We start from the raw sequence: 23572 nt of genomic DNA, 5'->3' as shown, positions 1-23572 counted from the left end.
CTTTTGGAAGCTGAATTTCACTGAAAAGGATTTCAAGGGCCATGTCGCATTTACAGAGCCCTCGTGCTGCCAAGACACTGGAAACCCCCCACAAGTGATTCCATTCTGAAAACTACACCCCTCAAGGAATCTAACAAGGGGTGCAGTGAGCATATGGACCCCACTGGTGACGGGCACAAATGTGGAACAATGTGACGTGAAAGGGAAAAATTTCATTTTTTCACTTTCATGGCACAAATGTGCCCGTCATCAAGGGGTTCATATCCTCACTGCACCCCTTGTTAGATTCCTTGAGGGGTGCAGTTTCCAGAATGGGGTCACTTGTGGGGGGTTTCCACTGTCCTGGCAGCACGAGGGCTCTGTAAATGCGACATGGCGTTCATCATCCATTCTAGCCAAATCCAACCTCCAAAATCCAAATGGCGCTCCTTCCCTTCGGAGGCTTGCCCTGCGCCCACATGACGCTTTATGTCTACATGTGGGGTATTTACGGACTCGGGGGAAATTGCTCTACATATATTGTGTGTTTTTTTCTCTTTTAACCCCTTGTGAAAATGATAAATTCAAGGCTAAACCAACATTATAGTGTAAAAAATGTAATATTTCATTTTCACGCCACATTGTTCCACATTTGTGCCCGTCACCAGTGGGGTCCATATGCTCACTACACCCCTTGTTACATTCCTTGAGGGGTGTAGTTTCCATAATGGGGTCACTTGTGGGGGGTTTCAACTGTCTTGGCAACACAGAGGCCTTTTGAATGCAACATGGCCCCTCAAAATCCATTCCATCCAAATCCAGCCTTCAAAAACGAAATGGCGCTCCTTCCCTTCGGAGGCTTGCCCTGCGCCCACATGGCGCTTTATGTCCACATGTGGGGTATTTCCGTACTCAGGGGAAATTGCTCTACACATTAAATGTTTTTTTTTATCTTTTAACCCCTTGTGAAAATGAAAAAACATGACAAGATTAATAATTTAGAGTAAAAATTTTACAAAAATTACACTAAATGTTGGTCTAGCCTTGATTTTTTTCCATTTCCACAAGGGGTTAAAAAAGAAAATGAACACAAAACGTGTAGGGTAGTGTCCCCTGAGTACGAAAATACCCCACATGTGGGCATAATGTGCCATATGGGCACAGGGCAAGTCACCAAAGGGACAGAGCGCCATTTAGAGGCTGGAATGGAGGATGGAGACCATGTCGCAATTACAAAGCTCCTGTGCTGCCAGGACAGTAGAAACCCCCGACAAGTGACCCTATTCTGGAAACTACACCCCATAATGAATCTAACAAGGGGTGCAGTGAGCATATGGACCCCACTGGTGACGGGCACTTACGTAGAACATGTGCCGAGAAAATAAAAAATACAATTTTTTTCATTTTCACGTCCCAAATGTGGCCGTCACCAGGGGGCCATATCCCCGCTGCCCCCCTTCTTAGATTCCTTATGGGGTGTAGTTTCCAGAATGGGGTCACTTGTGGGGGGTTTCTACTGTCCTGGCCGCACAGAGGCTTTGTAATTGCATCATGGCATCCTCTAATGGGAATGGCGGCCATATCTATTTAGCTGGGGAAAAGGGACAATTCTAACTTATTTGGGGGTATTGGGCCAATTATTAGTTTATAAGGTTGGAAATGACAGGTGTCCATCAAATTCAACCTGTGTTGATCCAGAGAAAGGCAAAAAAAACCCTCGTAAGGCAGACGACAGTAGCCTCATCACAGGGAAAAAATTCCTTCCCGACTCCATAATGGCGATCAGAATAATCCCCGGACCAACGTGACCCCTGAAATAGGAATAAGGGACAGAATTTAGATAATGTAGAACCCCAGTGACGTGTAGTGCGCCTTGAAGCGATCCAGTATGCAGAGGCCGGGGGGATCAGGACAGGTGGCACACTGGAAAATGGTGTCCTTCCTGATCCCCCTGTTACCCCACACTCTGCACTTCTTCTGGGGTCTCCCTTTCTCCAGTGTGGGGGACGTCACCTGGAAAATGTTGTCCTGGTGCGATACGGGGTCCCTCACATCCAGAAGCGCTGGGTCCGCTCCATGGCTGCTAAATATTAGGGCGCTATTACTACTTCTGATATTTTCGGATCGTGCCGCAAGCTACAGGGCAGCGAGGGACTGGAAGAGGGGGTGCTGGTATAAAAGTTATCCCCGTACAGGTGGTAACCTTTATCCCGCAGTGGGAAGATCAGTTCCCGGACGATCTCCCCACTAACTCCAAGGATGGGGGGGAAGGGGGCATCTGGGGGCTGGATTCGGGTGTCCCTTCCTACATACACTCTAAGGGTACGTGCACACTGCGGAATCGCGACAGATAACCCTTCGTGCATTCCACAGCTGGCACCCACCGGCGGACTGATGCAGGCGCACGTCTCCACACGTGTCATAGACTTCATTCTATGCACGGGCGGATTCCGCTCTCCGTCCAACGTGTTCATTCTTTGGATGGACGACGGATTCCGCCCGTGCATAGAATGGAGTCTATGACACGGGTGGAGACGCGCGCCTCCATCAGTCCGCCGGTGGGTGCCAGCTGCGGAATGCACAAAGGGTTATCCTTCGCCATTCCGCAGTTTGCACGTACCCGAAATCTGTAAGTGTACCCTGAGGTACTGTCACAGAGTGTGTAGAATTTCACACCATGCAGTCATCTCTTATTGGGACGGTACTGGCGGAAAAGACGTGTCTGGGGGGGGCAGCGTACGCTACGCTGCTCCCAGACACGTCACTGGATGATGAGGATGATGAGGATGAATGGAGGAAAGAAGGATCCCCCATTCATCCTCACTGGCTGATTCGGTGTCGGAGGCAATAATAACGTATCCCTCTGACGCCGAAAACACCCTGGGGGCCATCTTTATACGGGGACTAGTATATGGGGTATGTAGTGGTGTAGTGTCAAACTTTATTCAATGTAGTGTGGTGTAATGTAGTGTTTTTTACGTGTTTTTTTACAGTAAGTATAAAAAAAAAAACCTACGCCAACAAAGGAGTTGCTGATAAATGTCGCACTTATGTGCGGCACTTATAAGCAGACCGTGGCAGTAGAATATAGAAAAAAAACACCCTACGCCAAAAAGGAGCAGTTGCTGATTAGCAGCGCACTTTCGTGCGATGCTGATCAACACTCAGCGGCGATAGGGTGCGGAAAATAGAAAAAAAATAATTTGGGAAAAAAAAATATTTTTTTTTTATATTCTGAATATCCCTGTAGCTGCTGATAAGTGTATTACACATATCAGCCGCTAGGGGGCAGCAGAGCGCAAAATCCGGAAAATGACGAGGCTGGAGCCGAAAATAGCCGAAAGAAGATGACGAGGACCGCCGGAAAGACCCGAAGACCGAACGGAATGACGGAGGACGCCGCGAACCCGGAAGCCGCCGATCAGGAGCCCGGGACAGGTGAGTAATGTACAAATACCTGCTCTGGACCCCTCGGCTACCTAGCTGAGGGGTCCAGGGCAGGTATTTACTATTTTGTGGGACTCTGATCGCCGTGCCACCGGCCCGATCGCCGTGAACGGCCGGCCGGCCGTTCACGGCGATCGGGCCGGTGGCACGGCGATCAACATTACTTTTTACAGTAATGGCGGTCGGTGCCGTCCTCGGACAGCACCGACCGCCATTTTTTTTCCGGGTCATCGGGTCACCGATGACCCGGAAAGGTTCCGATCGCCGCTATTGGCTGATCTGAATTGATCAGCCTATAGCAGCGATCGTAAGCACGGGGGGTGTTAACCACCCCCCGTGCCGAGAAGCTATGATGGCCTGCTATGATTTATAGCAGGCCATCTTCCCCGACCGCTGTGTGTGAACACGCAGCGATCGGGGAAACATCGGGCGTAAATTTACGCCCTGATGCGCTAAGTACCAGGGCGCCAGGGCGTAAGTTTACGCCCGATGTCGTTAAGGGGTTAAAGTAAATCTCTATCCATACTTTATCTATAAACTTTTAGTAGTCAAAGTGATCTCCATAGATGATTAAGCACATGTGTAATCAGTAGTCCAGCTTTGTCCAGACATGTGCCAGCATATACTTGGGTACGGACTCCACTATTTTAGTGATGTGTTGTGTCCGACATTCAAAGCCTGTGACTGGGGGGCAAATGCATTAAGTCCTCGATGTAGCCCCACAGAAAGAAGTGGCTTAATATGGCTAATATTCATCACTGTATTTAAATGCCACTGTCAATAACGTTTGACATATGATGAAAATCAAAAGACTGGGAATGGATTTACATAATCACATAGGTAAAGATAAATCAAGTATTCTAACAAAAATAGAGTAGGACAACATAATTCAAGCAGATGTACATCCATTTTCCGTCTTTTTATTTTCACTCACTTGAATATTGAATTATGTTGTCATCATACTGCATGCTTTCTATTGATGTAATGGTTTATTAATACACATAAATATTGGTTCTTTTGCACTGTGTCTTTTTACTTGATAGAGACAACCATGGTCAAAACGTTGTTAGCACTTGGTAAACAAACTACTTGGATTCTTCTACTACTTTAGATGCTGGCGGACTTTGCTTTTTTTTTTGGATATTTGGTTCCTCATTTCTGGGATTATAGCCTCTGGCGTGCATCCTTACCATCTACTGGTGCTGCTGGACCCAATTTATTTTTGTATGTCATCAAACATGTCAAAAGTTATTGATCAGAGTGAGTCTCGCTGCTGACGCGCTCTGATCAGAAGATATAGCCTTGGGAAGATTGCGGCAGCACAATCCACTTCTCGGCCAGCAGCTCAGAATGTCAAAATTCCCATAGACTTCTATTATGAATTTTGACAGACTGCGCTAATGGCCAGGGATTGCCTCCCCAAGCTGAATGAGCAGGACTGATTTTGTTCTTAGTTCTTTTCAAGCTGAAATGGAGTACATTATTACATTAAAAATTAATGCATTTCAGTTTTATAATATTATTGCTTTAAATACTACATTTAGAGAATAACTTTTAAACCACCACCTAAACTATTTTCCAATCTATTTCCAGCATAAGTTAATGCGATACTCACTTTGTAGGACACCACAGCTCTGCGGCCTAGAATTATACAGTTCATGTCTTGTAGCCAAGTTCCTGTCATTGTTTCACCAATAGCGAAGACAGCACAAGCATTGTTGTTTGTGTGCCATACATTGTGTTGAGTAATCATCCATAAATAAGTTCAGTTCATTTCAGCACCATGACATCCTGTTACATCATGATGGTGTTAAGAACAGAACAATTAAAAAGTTTAATTTTTCTTTATAAGTAGTAAAAAGGTTACATTAATTGGAAATAGTTTTGACCTTAAGAATAGAGATAACATGTTGGTTTTCCCACACTGTGAGCTAAAACTAATGACAAACCTCCCCCACTCCCAATTTGAAGAATTGCATTTATATTTCACAAATACTGTCTTTTTCGCTGTATAAGACATATCCCCCCTTTAAGGTTCAGTATTCGCATTTTATTTAATTGTATTTAAATTAATGCAACCAGTTAGTTTGTTTGTGTGTGTGTATATATAATGTTTTTCCTTTTATATTTTATTTTCTAGGACTCCTACTATGGCAGGGGGCCTCTTTTCAATTGACAGAGATTATTTCCAGGAGATTGGTACATATGATGCTGGAATGGATATTTGGGGAGGGGAAAATTTAGAAATTTCATTCAGGGTAAGTATATTTGCAGTAACAGCTATTTTCTCCTATAGTATGGATACGATGACCCAGATGTACAAATATTGTCTGTGTGAAAATGCCAGATATATCAGTGTGGAGCAGGCTGTTTGATAAAGTAGTGCCCATCTGAAGACCGTCTACTCCTAAGTTTAGACCAACTATTACTTTGTAGTGGGCAGACTTGGGAGACAAAGTTGTGTGACTTAGGGTCCATTTACACAGAAGGATTATCATACAGGTTATCTGCCAAAGATTTGAAAGCCAGGAATGGATTTGAAAAGAGGGAAAATCTCTGGCTTTCCTTTATGACCTGATCTCTGTTTATAGTCTGTTTCTGGCTTTGGCTTCAAATCTTTGACAGATAATCTGTCAGATAAACTTTCTGTGTAAATGGACCCTTAGGTCTCACTCCCTTTTACTGAGACTACACTCTTTCAGAATCCGCCAAGAAGTGTCTCTAAATTGTCTAAAACCTATAATAAATGTACAAAAGATACTACATGTTGTCAGGTTTGAATTATTTGTATTTATATCATCACTCAGATATGGCAGTGTGGAGGTACACTTGAAATAGTCACTTGTTCACATGTTGGTCACGTTTTTCGAAAAGCTACTCCATATACCTTCCCAGGTGGTACAGGCCAAATTATCAACAAGAATAATCGGAGGTTGGCAGAAGTGTGGATGGATGAATTCAAAAATTTCTTTTATATAATTTCACCTGGTAAGATTCATTTTTTAATTCTAGTTCTTTTATGGTGTGACCTATTACACGTAAATTATAATCACAGCTAAATACTTTCCCCATAATGCTATAATTTAAACATTGAGTACAAAGGCAGATGGTTGTTCCCTTTTTGTCAATTACATTATTTTAGACAGAATAAACTGGAATAAAAAAAAGCTTGGCTTTCTATTGGTTTGCACTCCACCTATCACCTGTAGGTGCTTTAAACAGAGATTTGTACAGTTTGTAGGCTTAAGATGCCTTCTCACGTACTGGATTTGCAGCAGATTTCAGGCTGCGAGTTTGCCGCGAAATCCGCAATAACGGTCGCATTTGAGCGATAACAGCTTGTGTAAACACAGCGAATGATCAAGCGACGAACGAGAAATCGTTTATTAGGATTTTTTAACATGGTCTTGATTCACCCTATGTGTGAGATGGGCTTAAGCGATCTTAAAAACGATTGCAACAACGATTTTTCTAACTATTTTTCTAACAATTTATTCGTCTAAACACTGATCGTTATAAAAACCAAATTGTTGCTTCAAAATCGTTAAACGATCGGTTGGGCAAATTGTCGCTACGTATAAACGAAGCATAAGTAATGAGTAAAAAAGCATGAGGTTTTTTTTGAGCAATGTAGTTTGCAAAAAAAAAACTATTTTTTTAAAAAAAAAATCTTTAGAACAGGTTTTTATTGCGAGTATGCAGTAAATTCTGGCACTTGCAGGTTGCTGTAGCACTTACCTTTTTTTTCCAAACTTGAATAAAGTATAAAAGATAAAAAATGTATTTTGCAGTTATTTACTGTATTCATATTATGAAGATAAACCCCATGGACGACAAGCTTGTGATGGAATTTTGGATGGTCTTATCAAAGAGTTTTTATTGAATTTTAGTTGGAGGTTATGTTCACATGAAGTAAAATAAAAGCAAATTAATAAGCTAATTTTTGTGTTAAAAAAAGTGCATATTTTCAGTGTTATGTACTCTATTAAAGTCTATGGGGAATTAGCAATCAGGGCACACACAATAGAGAAAAATTACCACAATATGTGAATAAAAAGAAGGAACATGTTCACTGTTTATGACCTGTTTCTGTTTTGAAAAAAGCGGTCTTTTTTTTTACTGGTTTTATTTTACAGCCATACAATTACAGCCATATTTTGGTGTAAACGTAGCCTCAGACCTTTCTCCAGTTTGCTTTATTATTTAGTATTGATTTAAAAAGACAAAACTCCTCAGGTAGAAGTCTGTGTTTAGTTTAGTTTTTTTTTTTTTTATCTAAGGGTAAAAATTCCTTCCTTACTCCAAATACTGCAATAGTGGCCATAACTTGTAGTGTTGTTTATACCCAAGAAAGGGGTCCAGACCCTGAGAATTACTACAATAACTTTCTCTGACAGAGAGCTCCATAGTCTCACTACTGTAATGAATTCCTTCCCATGTCAGTGTAGAAATCTTTCTTTTGACATAGACGATGCCCCTGTGTTATGTAATATGACGTTTAGTATGTATGTTTTAACATTTTATATACATGTGATGTATTTCTATGTCTTATATAACATTTGCATAAGTGAAATCGTTTGGCCAATACATACATGAAATTGATTGTGTCCTGTTGTTTCATACAGTGTCAAGTAGATATGATTAAAGAGTAGAGTTGAGCAACCCTACAGCAACATTCTCTAAATCTACTAAATTGGCGGCTGATTCCTTTAGTCTGGTAAAAGTCATTTTGAATCTTTGTAGAAGTCTGCAGTAAAGCAGCTCAGAGTCTCGATTTAGACTTCTCCGGAGAATCAAAACATTTGGAAAGCGTAATAACTTTTACAAGAGTAAATTAATTCCCCTTTATGGAAATTCAGTTTGTAGATAACATTTGATAACCATAATCAGTTTTGACTTTTGTTATCAAGCTAAATGCAGGATTTCTTCTAATTTTAGGAGTAACTAAAGTTGACTACGGGGACATATCTTCAAGAGTTGCCTTGAGGCATAAACTTCAATGCAAACCATTTTCTTGGTACTTAGAAAATGTATATCCTGATTCCCAGATACCTCGACATTATTTTTCTTTGGGAGAGGTAAATTCTCTAAAATGTTATTCATCTCTGTTCATTTTGAAGAACTGTAAAATGATTGTATTGATGACTATCACAAATAAAATGTCTTGCAATAGGAAAAGAATATTAAGAGAGGGTTCTAATATATAGAGCATAATTTATCATGAAAACTACATTGCTTAGAATAAACCAATAGCTTTATAACCACTCATCTAGTCCAGGGTGGTGAGGGGGTAATCTTTAGGTTGACTAAAATGGCCATCATCACAATCATAAATACAAGATCTTAGTCCTTTGACGGAGAGCACGTGCCACATGACACAAAGGCGAGACTGCTTTAAGCCGTCCTGCCTAAATGACAGAGCAGAAAAGAATAAAAAAAAGATGGTACCAGAGGTTGATATTTTACAACCAGATTGTACTAATTAACTAATAGTAGACTCCTGTTGAGAAGGAAAAGAATATCTCCTGCCCCATCTAATATGTATGCTGTCTGTGCTAAGCGAGCATTTTCTGTCTGGAGTGCGTCACTAGTGAAGGAGGGAACCATAGTGGAGAATGGGCACTTGAGAAGCTGGCCGTGGTAGGAGGTAGTGGGATGGATAAGCATACAGCTCTGTTTCCTGCAGACCAGTCCACATATTAAAAAAAAAAAAAAAAAAAAACAATGAAACATTCCTGCGTGTGCGTATGTGTGACACTTTGTAAGCAATATACTGTATATGTGTGATACAAAGTATTGCTTCATGTTGAACCTCAGAGGAAGGTTTTTCATGTTGTTAATATAAAAAAAACGTTCTGAATAAGGCTAATTATTCTGGTAATTTCTCCCCAGATCAGAAATGTTGAAACTAATCAGTGTTTGGACAACATGGCAAGGAAGGAAAATGAAAAAGTTGGTATTTTTAACTGTCATGGAATGGGAGGAAACCAGGTACATTGTATTTTCAGCCTTCTTTATTTATTGTGGTGACAATAAGACTTGATCTTTATATGACTTTATTTGACGTTTAGTGAAAACCAGAAACAAGTATGTGAAAAAACTAATACAGATCTGTAGCTCTCTAGCTGTAAACTGCAAAGTGGCACCAATATTATTGTTTTACTACTGAAATAAAAGTAATTGGTAGCATATAATGCTTGCCACAAATTCCGTTTTATGGTCTGTGATGTTTTTGTTTATATTATTAATGATTCTTGCGTATATTTGTGCTAAAAAAAAGCCTAGCCAACAGATCTACATATTTATATCTTTTCAAGGTTTTTTCCTACACCGCTAGCAAAGAAATCCGAACAGATGATTTATGTTTAGATGTCTCCAAGCTTAATGGCCCAGTCATAATGCTTAAGTGCCACCATTTAAGAGGCAATCAGCTATGGGAGTATGATCCAGTGGTAAGTGTTTCTTATGATGGTTTATCTCTTTCTAAACTGTTAAGTATTCATCTTTCTTTGGTGGAAAAATAGAGCATATGCCTTTCTCTCTGTGCTCCCCCAATGTCATGTTGCTGTGTCACCGGTGTCCCCCACTAACTGCAGCCCTGCGATTAGGAATGGATCCTGGTACATGCGTAGTACACACATGCTGTAGAGGGCAAAGGGATTCTGTTTTCTAGAGATCTAGGATTTATTCTGACTTATTAAAGGGTTGTTCTCATTTAAATTAACCTATTCCGTATTCATAGGATAACAGAAATCTGAGACTACCACAATCTCCACATTAGGATACTCACTCCTCTCTTATGAATAAAGTTGCATCTTTTTCTATTTTTAATATGGAAAGCTTGGACACAAAACTTAAAAGATCATCAAACTTTCTATGACTAATTGCCTGAGGAAACAAACACACAGGGTGGATCAGCTGCAGATCCATTGGCTGTGGTTTCTATGAGAAGACATACTCGCATACTCGTGGGATTGACATTCCACTGCGAGTATGTAAGGAGACCTCCCCGTTAACCCCCGCCGGTCGGAGCATACTGTGCCTGCTCCACGCCCTGGCTTGCTTCTGGGGGTTCCCAGCTGGATGTCCTGCTCAGCCCCGCCGCAGCGCACTAATTGGCTGAGCAGGGTGTCCAGATGCTGGGAGCCCACAAAGCAACCCAGAGCATGGAGCAGGTAATGTATGCTCCGTCCGGCGGGGGTTTAACGGGGCGGTCTTCTTACTCACAGCGGAATGTCAATCCCACTGCAAGTATTTCTTCTCATAGAAACTACAGGCAATGAATCCACAGCGGATTTCTCAGCTCTTGCCTGAGCTGGTTTTAACTGTATTTCGTGATGTGCTTTACAGCAAGACATGGACAATAGACAGGATAACCTTTCTGAGCATACACCTGGAAGAGATCGTTTCACAGGGAGCTGCTACTGTCTCCTCCTTGTGTAACGTGTTGCTGCGTTGTTGTACAGATCACTTTACAGCAGCCTTCTCTTATCAGCACGGGCACAAAAAGAAGTCTCAGTTTAGTTTTAGCCCCAGTGGTGAGAATAAAACCTGCAAGACTTCAAGACTATTTTATAATATAGATAGAAAAATGAAAAATTAGAAAAATTTGTCACCAAAAAAAAATCTTTAAAACTGCTTAACATAAAAACATAATTTAAACAATAAATCCTTTTCTGATGAACCCTTCCCTTGAAGGCTGCTTTTACACAAACTGCATTACCGCAGTCATATGCGGTACAGTTATGCCCTATGGCCTCTGCATTGAAAATGAAGCAGAATGAATGTAGTCCCTCTGCCTTATTAACTAATCAACACAAGCCTGGAGGACAGAAATGGCTGCACATCAACCATGGGTGTAATGTGCAGCCATTTCTGTCCTCCAGGCTTGTGCATTATTAACTAATCAGCTGCTGGACCTTTTTAAAGAAGCTCATACATTACCTGCTTGCTTCTCCAGCTTCCGGGTTAACACCCTATGTCCCGCCACAACACACTGATTGGCTGAGCGCTGTCAGCGATAGGCATAGCCATAGGCATAGCATTGATCAGTGTAATAGGCGCTCTGCTGATTGATCCTGCCTGTGGCAGACTCAATCAGCAGAGCGACGATCGGACCGCACAGAGGAAGGAACAATTGGTAAGTGACAGGAGTTGATCCTGTCACTTAAACTTAAACAACGCGATCGCAGCGTTTAAGGGGTTAATGGCTAATGTCATTAATGGTGAGGGCCTGGCTGCTCACTGCATCCGGCCCCCACCTGCTATGAAGCGTGCTCCGCATGTACCAGCCAATCAGGGTTTAGTGCTCTACTGCCAATGAGAAGGAGAGACAGGCGCAGTACAAGTACAGTGACGTCACGCCAGGATCCCTTCAGCCTACGTCACCAGACCCAGAAGAAGAGAAGATGCATGACCCAGCAGGAAGAAAGATCGTGGCCGGTGGATCACATGACCTGACCAGCAACAGCACACTGACAGGTAAGTATATTATTATCTGGCTGCACAGGGGTGGCATGTCTGCTTCAAAAGGGGTGGGGGCATATCTACTGTAAGACTGCACCATTTATCTTCCCCTGTATACAATCCCACACACACACAAAAAGACAGTAACACACTCACACAGATATGTGCACTGTAGCACAGAGACAGACACGCGCCTTAACGCACGTCATTCAGTGACAGACACATAAACAATGGAAACTGCACCTTGCCTGTAACAAGTATACACTGCAGTTTCAACTTTGGCCACTAGGTGTGCTGTGTAAGGAAACAAGCAGAACAGAATGTAAGCCGTTTAAGCTGTAAACAAAGCTGTACTATGACAGAAGAAACTGAGAGAGGAGAAAAGAGTATATGGTGAGGTTTGTCTAGGCTTTGGCAATGTAGTTGTATGTTTAGTAGACTAGGTTAATAATCTTGGAAAACAACTTTAAACTTATTATGGGATGGTTTTATTTTTATAGTAACCCCGTAGAAGAACATGCTGGCACGCCCTGCTGCCATGGGGAGTTTCAGAGAGGGGTTGCGCCACGACCCCACTCTGAACCGCCGCAATCCCGGCTGCTTTCTGCAGCCCAGGACCCCCCGCCGCATATAATGCGATCATGTAAGGGGGGGATCCGTAGTACTGGACGGGCTCGGGCAACTGTGTAAGTGGGAAAAAAAATTAAAAATTGCACATTTTAGGTTGCATCAAATCCAGAAAAAAATTGATTAAAAGTGATCAAAAAGTAAGGTACCAATAGAAACTACAGATCATGGCGCAAAAATCACACTGCCCCATAGACCAAAAAAATAACAGCGTTATAATGATGGTAATAGAGCAATTTTAAGTAACATTTAGTTTTTTTGAAAAGGTTTTAATTAGAGCTGAGCGAACCGGGTTCAGGTTCGAGTCCATCCGAACCTGAACGATCGGTATTTGATTAGCGGGGGCTGCTGAACTTGGATAAAGCTCTAAGGTTGTCTGGAAAACATGGATACAGCCAATGACTATATCCATGTTTTCCACATAGCCTTAGGGCTTTATCCAACTTTAACATCCACCGCTAATCAAATGCCGAAAGTTCAGGTTCGGATGGACTCGAGCATGCTCCAGGTTCGTTCATCTCTAGTTTTAATGTTTTAAAAGCTGTAAAATAAAAGTTATGCAAGTTGCCCATCATTATTGTTGTACCAACTGATGAACTGGTCAGAGCAAATGGGACAGGAAGAGTTTGCGGACGTCATAGTTATGGAAAGAAAACATTTACAAAAACTGCCCCAAAGGGACAGAAATGGTTCAGGATATGTTAGGTAGGGACCAAATGGATCACTGCACCACATCTAATACACCCTCAGCAAGGGCGTGTGTATAATAAATTGCTGTGGTCTGTGGTGATTTCATGTTACATGTTTTAGTACATTACTACCTTCTACTCCCTTTGAGGATTCACCTATTTAGGTGTATTTTGTGTCGAGCATGATCAGGAATGAGCTGTGATGAATCTTATTATATGGAATCCTTAGCACCCATTTAGTGACAGAACAACACTTCATGTAAAGTAACTTTCACCTACAGAAGGAGTCACACTTTTTTTTCATCCTAGCAGTTACATTATTTTTTTTGTTCATATTTTGAGAACAAACAACTTTTAATCTGTCCTTTTTAATTATAAAGGTGGTGCATGTCCCTGCCAAGTTATGTCAGGCTGAGTGCTAACATGGCATAGGGCCCACATTTCTAATGCCTTATAGTGCCTGCCAGGCAGCACCCTTTATACATATGTGAACAGATGCTTTCAAATTCTTTAATTCCAGCTCAGTTAAATCCTATCCATGCCCTGACTGGATCATAAAGACTTTGCAATCTTCTGCAACTATTCAATACAATTCAATTCACTTCTCATTATTAGTTTTTAAATACTGTCAAAGATTCCTATGTATAAATAAATCTTACGTTTGTACAGGGCCTAGATCTGGACACAAAGACATGATCTCTGCAGAAACAAGCTGGAAAACGACCTAATATTTTCACAGATACTAAGTATCTTGTAAAATGAGGCATAGGGGATCAGCATCTCCAGGGCCAAACTGAATATTTTAAATTTGATCTCATTATTGACAGAGGATATTATTACTAGCAGCTACAGAAGTGGTTCTATTCTCAGAATGTTATTATTGATGTTTAGGCTACATTGCTGTAAATCATCACGTGAAGATCATATGTCCAATATTCATATTCAAGTGTTGCAGCGTGGATAGATATGTAGATTTTTAGCACACTTTTATAATATAGGTACACATATATCTGTAAAGTTTAACCTTTTATATTATAATATAAATATAATATCCTAATTGATACAGAGGAAGGGGGAAAAAAAGGAGATAAAAAAAAAAAGACACACAATTCATACTCACCATCCCTTTGGTGATAATAGCCGCTTGAATCTCCCGCCGGCCACGTCCCCACCAGTTGGCGTCTCAGGATCTTCCTCACTTCCGGTTTCCTTGAAGTGAATGGGAGAGAAAAGGCTGTCAGTGCACATGCGCATCGGCAGCCTTTTCATTGTCTGGAGCGCATCACATAGCTTCCAGCTAGCTCAACCAATCAGGGCTGAGCAAGCTGAAAGCCATGTGATGTTCTCCAGCCAATTTAGAGGCTGCTGGTGCGCAAGTGCACCTGCACGCTTTTCCTCCAATGATACCCGGATGTCCAAGTCAAATTAATGTTTCTCCCTGCCTTCTAAGAGCCATAGCATTTTTATTTTTGATCTCTTTTTTTCTGATATATAATTTGAAAAAAATTCGCAATCCTGTTGTCTTTTCTTTTGTTACACCGTTCACCCTCCAGGCACAATTTCACACACTACAATATATATTATGTTTATTTTTTTTTAAATATATTTTTATGGGCAGGAGAGTATTTTAAACTTTTATTGAGGGGGGTTATAAGGGGTTTTTCAAAACGTTAAAGGGGTTAATGACAAGCACCTGCGGGATCGCAGCTGCCTGTAATTTTCCTCAGCTCCCCGGACACTGATGTGTGCGAAGCCGCTCTCACTGCAGTAGTCCCGCACAAATTAAAATCACCTCAGTCAGGAAGGTGCATATAGGTTTCTGCTGCATGTTCCTATATCTACATATTGCTGAGGTGAAGTATATGTAAAGGAAATTTGTCAGCTATAATTCATGTTCCAAACTGCTGACACTGCTAGATAGTTGTTAGTGCAAGGACACACATACATGTAGTACCTTTCATATATGCAGCTACGCTTCCTGAATGTAGAAAAATGCTTTTATTCTGTGGTCCCAAGTTTCAAAGAGGCTAGATTGAGACTTGAGGTTTCTGATGGGGTTATCCAAATCTTGTTCCTGCGCTTTTCATACAAATTGTGCTTATAGGTAACATTTGGAGGCAGGGCAAGCATATTGCCCATAGGTTAGAGACTTACAACTATTCCTATATATCATAAAGTTGCCTCCTTAAAAATAAAGGTCTATCAGACTGATTTGTGGTTCCTGTCCTTCACATCTTGAAGGGCATAGGGGTGTTCCAAGGAGAAAAGCACTTACTATTTTTTGGATATTTTGCATCTTCTGGAAACCAGGACAGTTTTGACAATTTTGACATGTACTAATCCATGTGGTGATAAATACTTTCAATAAAAGTATTTTAGGAGTGACACCTTTATTGGCCAACAAAAAAAGTGTTAGTATTGTGAGCTTTCAGGATTCAAAAGATCCCTTCGGCAGACAGGTTTACCAATGAATGTCTTACAGCAGTGATTTTCAACCAGTGTGCCGTGGCACACTAGTGTGCCGCGACACATGGTCGGGTGTGCCGCGGGGAAAGTTCCCCAAACTATGGTGCTCCTGTGAAACAGGAGAAAACAATGGGGGAGAGAAACCTGGGGATGGGGGAGAAACAGGGGAGAGAAGCACAGGAGAGAAGCAGGGGGGAGAAGTATGGTGGAGAGAAGCACAGGAGAGAAGCAGGGGGGAGAGAAGCACAGGAGAGAAGCAGGGGGGAGAAGTATGGTGGAGAGAAGCACTGGAGAGAAGCAGGGGGGAGAAGTATGGTGGAGAGAAGCACAGGAGAGAAGCAAGGGGGAGAAGTATGGTGGAGAGAAGCACAGGAGAGAAGCAGGGGGGAGAAGTATGGTGGAGAGAAGCAGGGGGGAGAAGTATGGTGGAGAGAAGCAGGGGGGAGAAGTATGGTGGAGAGAAGCACAGGAGAGAAGCAGGGGGGAGAAGTATGGTGGAGAGAAGCACAGGAGAGAAGCAGGGGGGAGAAGTATGGTGGAGAGAAGCACAGGAGAGAAGCAGGGGGGAGAAGTATGGTGGAGAGAAGCACAGGAGAGAAGCAGGGGGGAGAAGTATGGTGGAGAGAAGCAGGGGGGAGAAGTATGGTGGAGAGAAGTATGGTGGAGAGAAGCACAGGAGAGAAGTAGGGGGGAGAGGTATGGTGGAGAGAAGCACAGGAGAGAAGCAGGGGGGAGAAGTATGGTGGAGAGAAGCACAGGAGAGAAGCAGGGGGGAGAAGTATGGTGGAGAGAAGCACAGGAGAGAAGCAGGGGGGAGAAGTATGGTGGAGAGAAGCACAGGAGAAAAGCAGGGGGGATAAGTATGGTGGAGAGAAGCACAGGAGAGAAGTATGGTGGAGAGAAGCACAGGAGAGAAGTAGGGGGGAGAAGTATGGTGGAGAGAAGCACAGGGGGGAGAAAAAAACAGGCCCAGATTTCACACTGAGTGAGTATAAATACATTTAGAATCTATATTATTATATATATTATATATATATATGTATATGTATATATATATATATATGTATAATATGTACTGTTTTAGTGGCATTTTGTGGCATTTTGGTTGGTGGTGTGCCCCGGGATTTTTTAAGTATAAAAAGTGTGCCACGGCTCAAAAAAGGTTGAAAATCACTGTCTTACAGGAACAGCACAACATTATAAAACTACTATCCCACATCCCCATACCCATATATTTTTTTTAAAAGTAGACATTTAAAATTTTGATACCACTCTGCTTTTTATATACACAGACACCTTTATGCAATTTTGTGTCTGTTAGAATTATTTAAAAAAAAAAAGAAATATAAGGTTTACCCAAGCAGAAAGTGACATGCACCACACCTCCCAAGAATAAAATTTGGTCATGTGCACAGTATATACTTATCACTTAGATGTGTGTCTACATACTGTGCATACACCTCTCTTCATAAAACCACCAAAATGATAAGAAAATCTAATTTCAAATTCACAACCTGTCAAGTACAGACAGAACATAAATTGAATATGTTCACCCCTAAACCATATATACTTCCTGAAAGCAGTTGACCTGACAGACAATTGACAGCCACATCCACCTTCACACTTGTGACAAAACAAAATCAATAAAACATAAGCTTGTTCCTAATATTCATCTTAACAAAGGTTTATCCACAAAAACTGTCTTTACAAAAAACACAATGTTTTCCAATACCATATCTATCTACATCAACGAAAGTGTAAGTTTAAAAAAAAATGCTAAAGTAGATTCCATGTGATATTTATCAGCCACTAAAGTGTTAAACATATACCACACACGACAAACCACTACTAAGCTACCAAAATCTAAATTTTTGAAAAGCACATAGTCTATCATTTAGGGGGAAAAAAAACTTAAAGTAATATTGTCAACCCCCCACCCCATCCACAAGGATGTTGCGATATATATATATATATATATATATATATATATATATATATATACACATACACACACACCTTTTATACAACTTGTTATTGACTTCTTTATGCTCTAAAATCGTTTTAGTTTATCGTTGGACAGTGTCATCTATGCAGAGCTTTACGGCGATCAAGCCCCACCTCCCTACCTAGGTTGACGCTGTAGTCTCTGCTACATGCCACCCCCCCCCCCACCCCAACCCCCAGTGACGTTGCAGTCCAAGTGAAATTGCTGTATCCTTACCTGCCTGACGGCAGCTGCACCGCTGCGATGATGCCTGGCGCTTGGGCAGCAGTAGTTGCCTTTGTGTCATGGCATATAAAATACGTTCTTTTGCACCTAAGGTGTTAAAGGGCTTTAGACGGTACAACACAGCTAACTGAAGCAGTAAATATCAGGTAGGGATAAAGCTACAATGTCGTATGTATATATGTAGGATTTCCATGACCCTTTACCAGCTTGTCGATTAAACGTATAAAAACAATTGGAAATTTTGTCAGTGTTATAATTACTTAGTGTGTTAAACTTTCTCAAATGTGTTTTCAATTTCTTTCCTATAGAAATTAACGTTAATCCATGTGAACAGCAACCAGTGTCTGGACAAAGCTGCAGAAGAAGACAGCCAAGTACCCAGCATCAGAGACTGTAATGGCAGCCACTCTCAGCAATGGCTTTTGCGTAATGTTACTCTTCCAGAAAACTTTTGAAATATCTCATTATTGGCAAACAAAATGAGAGAATAAAGAACATAAAATAAACTATGAGAATTGACTGCGCTACCTCTGCACATGTAACTTGCACATCCTTGAGCATCCAGAGACAGAAAGGAAATTATTTTCTGCACCTGTAAAATGTAGGGGCACATATCGGCAAGACATCCTTCTAGGTGTTTTAGGAGCTGTGAAATAGCCCCCTCCGAGGATGTGAAGTGGTTTATTATGTATCAGAACTGTGCACACTGAAGTTTACAAGAAGGATCAAAGTCTTTAAGGAGTTATCCAAGAGAACTAAAGAAAATGCAAACTATTGTTTGTCCCCAGGAGAACTGCATATCTGTACAGTTCGCTTGCACCCGTCTGGCCTCTGCATTGGCATGCTCCAGAATCTGTATGCCAAGCAACTGACACTTTACAGTTTTATCACATCCAATATGCTCCATATTCGGAGAAAAGAATGTACAGAACAGTGAACTGCAGAATCCCAAATAACACCTCCTATTCATGGCCATTGTTTCTGTGTGCAGAAAACAGGGTTAAGAGCTGAAAATCACGTATATCAAAAGTACAATTTGTTATAGCAGAATATCAGATTTATATGTAGGGTTTTTTCTTTTTCTTTTTTTTTTTTTTTTATTCAATTTTTTTTTTACCTCTGCTGGGTTAACCTATTAAAATCACATTGTTTCATTTGACTGATAGTAATGGATAGAGTATATTTTTCATGATGGAGATTAATTTTTAAGAGAACAGCAGAGCTGGGTTTGTTTTGTTTTTCATGATACGTCCAGTTTTGTTTTGTTTTTGTTTGTTTTGCTCGGGTACTTTTTCGTATTAATGTATTTTCACTTTGTCTTCTAAAATTGAAAATGAATTATACCTTACAACATATAGTGTTGTATTAGCTAATTGAATTCAACTTTTCACAAATTCTAGAATGAGATGAATGGTTCCAAAAACAAACAAGAATTGCAGTAAAACATAACTATTTGTAGTGCCCAAAATTCATACTACTGTACATTTTTTACACAGCAATAAATCTAGTTTGTTCTAGCCAAATTTCAGCCTTGTCTATAAAATAAAGTTCTGAAAAGGAATGAATAATGTTTCACTTATATGCCACATGTTTCAGAAAAGGTATAACTTCGGCTGGGTTCACACTGTGTTTTTAGCCTGCATTACAGTATATACCTGAAAAGGCTTGTAGATCTGATTGATAACTATGCACTTGTCATCCATAGAATATAATGCCTTCGTTCAGCAGGTTAGTCATGAGTAATGTTGAGCGGAGAGGCTGAGCTGTTTGGGTTCGGCAAAGTTTTCCAAACCTAAACGCTCAGCATTTGACTCCCTACGGCTGCAGAGGTTGCATGCAGCCCTAGTGCTCCTGGAAAACACTGATACATGGGTACAATACTGACTTCTTAATTTAGACCACCATTTGCTGACTATAGAAAAAGCCATTTGGAATTTAATATCCATTGACATATATTGGGGGAGATTTATCAAACATGGTGTAAAGTGAAACTGTCTCAGTTGCCCCAAGCAACCAATCAGATTCCACCTTTCATTCCTCACAGATTCTGGAAAATGAAAGGTGGAATCTGGTTGCTAGAAGCAACTGAGCCAGTTTCACTTTACAACATGTTCGATAAATCTCCCCCTATGTGTTTATATTCCATGAAAGCGATTGGTCTAGGTTTGATGTTTAAGACGTCCATTGAGAATGAAGGGTCTACAGTTTTGGTATAGTGTTTTTGTTTTTCTCTGCACAACTGTATTTTCAGCCACTTACTGCACAGAGAATTGCAGCATGGTCCTGTCTGATTGATTGCTATGGGGCTATGCATAAGCGCTGCTGTGTTGGGAAACTTGAAGATGGGTAGTGGGAAAAGCACAAATTCAGCACTGCGACCCCTTCCTCCACAGAATTAGTTGGTGCCCCAGATTTTAGACCGTTGTCAATAAAAAAAATTATGGCATATCCTAGCAATAGGCCATATATCAGGTGGCATCAGCAAAAAGCTGCAGCTCAGAACTGGGGGAAGGCGACTGAATAGATAAGTATGGACTGGTTGTTAGTCCTTAACATGGGCAGCAACATATGAAAGTTGTGTTTGGGTGGAATATCCCTTTAAATATCGTCCTTTATATCTTTACTGTACTCTTCAATGTTAATTAGGTGCAAATACAGTTCACATGGTGTTGTTTAGCATGCATTTTAGGGTGTATCAATGCTTGCAGTGCACACCCTATTGTTTAAATTGGAAATATGTGCTGCAGGTTACACTGTGAAAAGTAATATATAGAGGCTATTATAAAACAGTATGGATCCACGCAGGATGGGACCATTCTTTGGGTGCAGGAGAAGGGGTGCCCTGGTTAATAAAGAGAGGTACTCTGCACAACAGTTCAAAGTTTCTTTTAAAATTTATTAGGATTTATACCTTGATCGCTTTCCAAATAAATTTTACAAGCAACTTTGAACTGTTGTGCGAAGTACCTCTCTCTATAAAGGCTATTATAAAGGTGCCATGTCCCCACAGCTTCCTGCTTCTGACTTTTTAGCTCTGCATTAAATGCCCGCTCAGATGAACACTGGCTGCACCAGTTACCTGCCTCAGACAATGATTGAGTAGACAATTTCTGCAGGATCTACATCTGAGTTTTCAATCCACTCCTGGTTTTGGTTGCAAAGTGCTGACCAAAAATACTGTGTGTGAACATAGCCTTAAAAATGATACAATAATGGAAAAAAATAAAAAATAAAGACCTATATTTCATTTCCATCAGGGAATTTGAACCAAAGAATGACCTTCTGGCAGGCCTATAGACAGGTGAGTTACCCCTAGACCCCAGCTCCAACACATTTGGGTTCAGAGATTCAACTATATTTGAGTGTTTCTTTTAGAAATAAACTGCTTACAAAGGACTGATCTGCAATCAGAGACACTGGCTGACAGCTGAGCGAGCAGGAGGCCGGGCAGCATTGATTATTCCTGAACAAACAACACTTTGACACTTCATTACAGTAGTATTGTGCATAGTCCACTGCACAAACAAATTACCAAAAGGGTACCGTATCATGCTTACTAAGGGACTGCCAGCTACTGCACACTGTCAGCACCTTAGGTACAGCCCAGAAGCTGTCAGATTCCCTTTAGTAGCAATGCTGTGCATCCCCACTAAGCCCTTTACTTGCTGGTCTGGACATAGTGCAAGTGCACGAAGGGATGGGACAGTAAATAGTGTGATGTTTTTCACATACCTGTATCCAGAGGACTACGTTGATGGTCAGCAGATTTCAATGTGAATAAAATGTTCAACAATGGGTGTTTTTATTGCAATTAAAAAATGTCTCTAGTGTATTGTGTTTTTTTTTCTAATAGACAGTGTTCATTATATAAAATGGCTAACACTAACCCCTGCATTATTACCCTAGTACCCACCCAGTACTGAGAAGAGCTGGGTACCAGCAGTCCCGAAGCGTCACATTTAAAAAAAAAAAAAAAGGTTGGTGACAGACTAGTATTAGACTGGGAAAGACCAGTGCAAGTTTTCCTTTGCTTGCAAGACAGTATGCTCATGTGGTAATAAAAAATAGGTTCCATTTATTTCAAGATATCCTCACAGTGCAGAAGCAACTATGCTTTCAGTTCAGAGGACATTTTTCCGCCTCTTTCGGTCTGTTTTTAATTCATTTTAAAGGCTTTTTCTGCATTTTTTATTGATCTAAAATGGGCCAAATGCTGTGTGTGAGGATAGCCTATCTCTGGTTTGTAACAGACTCCAATCAGATGTATGAAACTGCTGCAAAAACTTTGCAATCATTTTCATGTGAACGTAATCTACAAGTTCAGAATCACGCACCAGGATGTCAATCTGTTTCCATACTGACATCACTATGAATGTTTTAGCTGTGGGCTTCCAGCAACAGGGCCACGTACATTGAGCATGTAATGCTACAGCCTCATCACATTTTGGGTAATGGATTTCAAAAAGCTGGATTTTTATTTCATCTGTCCACAGAACATTTTCCCAGAAGGATTGTGGTTGTGTCAAGGTACTCTTTGGCTAAGATCAGTATTCCTTTTTATGTCTGTTCTTCAGCAATGGTTTCTTCCTTGGCCTTTGCTCATAAAGCTCTGCTTGATTTAGTGTGTAGCGTATGGTACCCTCAGGTTTTTGGATGTTTGACATGGTGTGTTTTTTCTCTTCTCGCCCTATGACGGCACCCCAGGATAGGACCACCTCCTACTCCCATTGGACAGGAAACAGGAACACTGGACCTTAAAAGAATCGCCTCCTCTCACCAACACCAGTTACTGTTTCCTGTCCCAGGGGAGCAGGACGTGGAGGACGCTTCCTCCAGGATGGACCTTCATAGGGCTGGGGATCACCGGCATAAGCTGTCTTATCGGCTCCCAGGGCTCCTTAGCCCGAAGTCTGATGCCCGCCCAGCACCTCCAGATGATCGGGCCCCGTGAGTCCTCCCGGCCCCTCTGGCGTTCTTCCCGGCGGAGAGTCCACGGCCGCTGTGCGCATGCGCGAACGGGGACATAATGACGTCAGACGCGACGTCCCACGTGTCGCGGCGCATTTCCAGTATGCGTGATGACGCCGGGTGGTGCTTCCGGAGGGGCGTTCCCTATAGGCCTTGTCCTGTAGGCCCAGGCCAAGACTTGCCGGGAGTAAAAGCAGACTGCGGGAGGGTGTGCCGCATCAGCGGCGGGGGCGGGGTCAGCCAGCCCTAGGCGCATTTGGGCGCCATATTTAAATCAGCAGCAAGATGGCTCAGAGTGTTTTGCACTCGCATGGTAGAGCCTGCTGCTATTTGGTTGCTGTGCTTGTGCTGTGTGCCTCCAGCTGTGGGACCAAAAGACTTCCAATCCTGGGTCAGATGGAGTCCCAAGGCGCTGAACATTCCCAGACCTCTGCTACTGAAAATCCAGCGGTATGGTGGGGTAAGAGGGGTTCTCCCCATATACATATTGAGTTTCATTGTCTAATCAAAGTTTTATGGCTTATATTTTAGGAGGAATCCTCTAGAAAAGAGCGTACAAAGAGTAAGGAATGCCCTATCTGCAGAAAGAGACTTAGTAGTGCATACAATAAGACCTTGTGTGGGGGGTGCATGAACCGCGTTTTAGAAGACCAAGGTCCATCCTTTATAAGAAACATGAGGGATATGGTTAGGCGTGAAA

The 23572-nt window shown here is 41.6% G+C and overlaps 1 protein-coding gene across 1 annotated transcript in view; it reads left to right on the top strand.

The window, feature by feature from the left end:
* GALNT1 (polypeptide N-acetylgalactosaminyltransferase 1) overlaps positions 1 to 19421 on the top strand; it is a 127894-nt gene extending 108473 nt beyond the window's left edge. Inside the window, exons 7-12 of the mRNA XM_069958234.1 lie at positions 5567 to 5684; positions 6234 to 6414; positions 8365 to 8504; positions 9319 to 9417; positions 9744 to 9878; positions 18213 to 19421. Coding sequence (XP_069814335.1) covers positions 5567 to 5684; positions 6234 to 6414; positions 8365 to 8504; positions 9319 to 9417; positions 9744 to 9878; positions 18213 to 18359 — 820 coding nt within the window. The 3' untranslated portion in view covers positions 18360 to 19421. The remainder of the gene's footprint in view (positions 1 to 5566; positions 5685 to 6233; positions 6415 to 8364; positions 8505 to 9318; positions 9418 to 9743; positions 9879 to 18212) is intronic.
* The last annotated feature ends 4151 nt before the right edge of the window (positions 19422 to 23572 follow it).

The sequence above is a fragment of the Dendropsophus ebraccatus genome, chromosome 2 (genome assembly GCF_027789765.1).
Source record: "Dendropsophus ebraccatus isolate aDenEbr1 chromosome 2, aDenEbr1.pat, whole genome shotgun sequence".
Taxonomy (NCBI): Eukaryota; Metazoa; Chordata; class Amphibia; order Anura; family Hylidae; genus Dendropsophus; species Dendropsophus ebraccatus.
The sequence above is the reverse complement of the archived record's forward strand: the minus strand, read 5'-3'. Positions and strand labels throughout refer to the sequence as shown.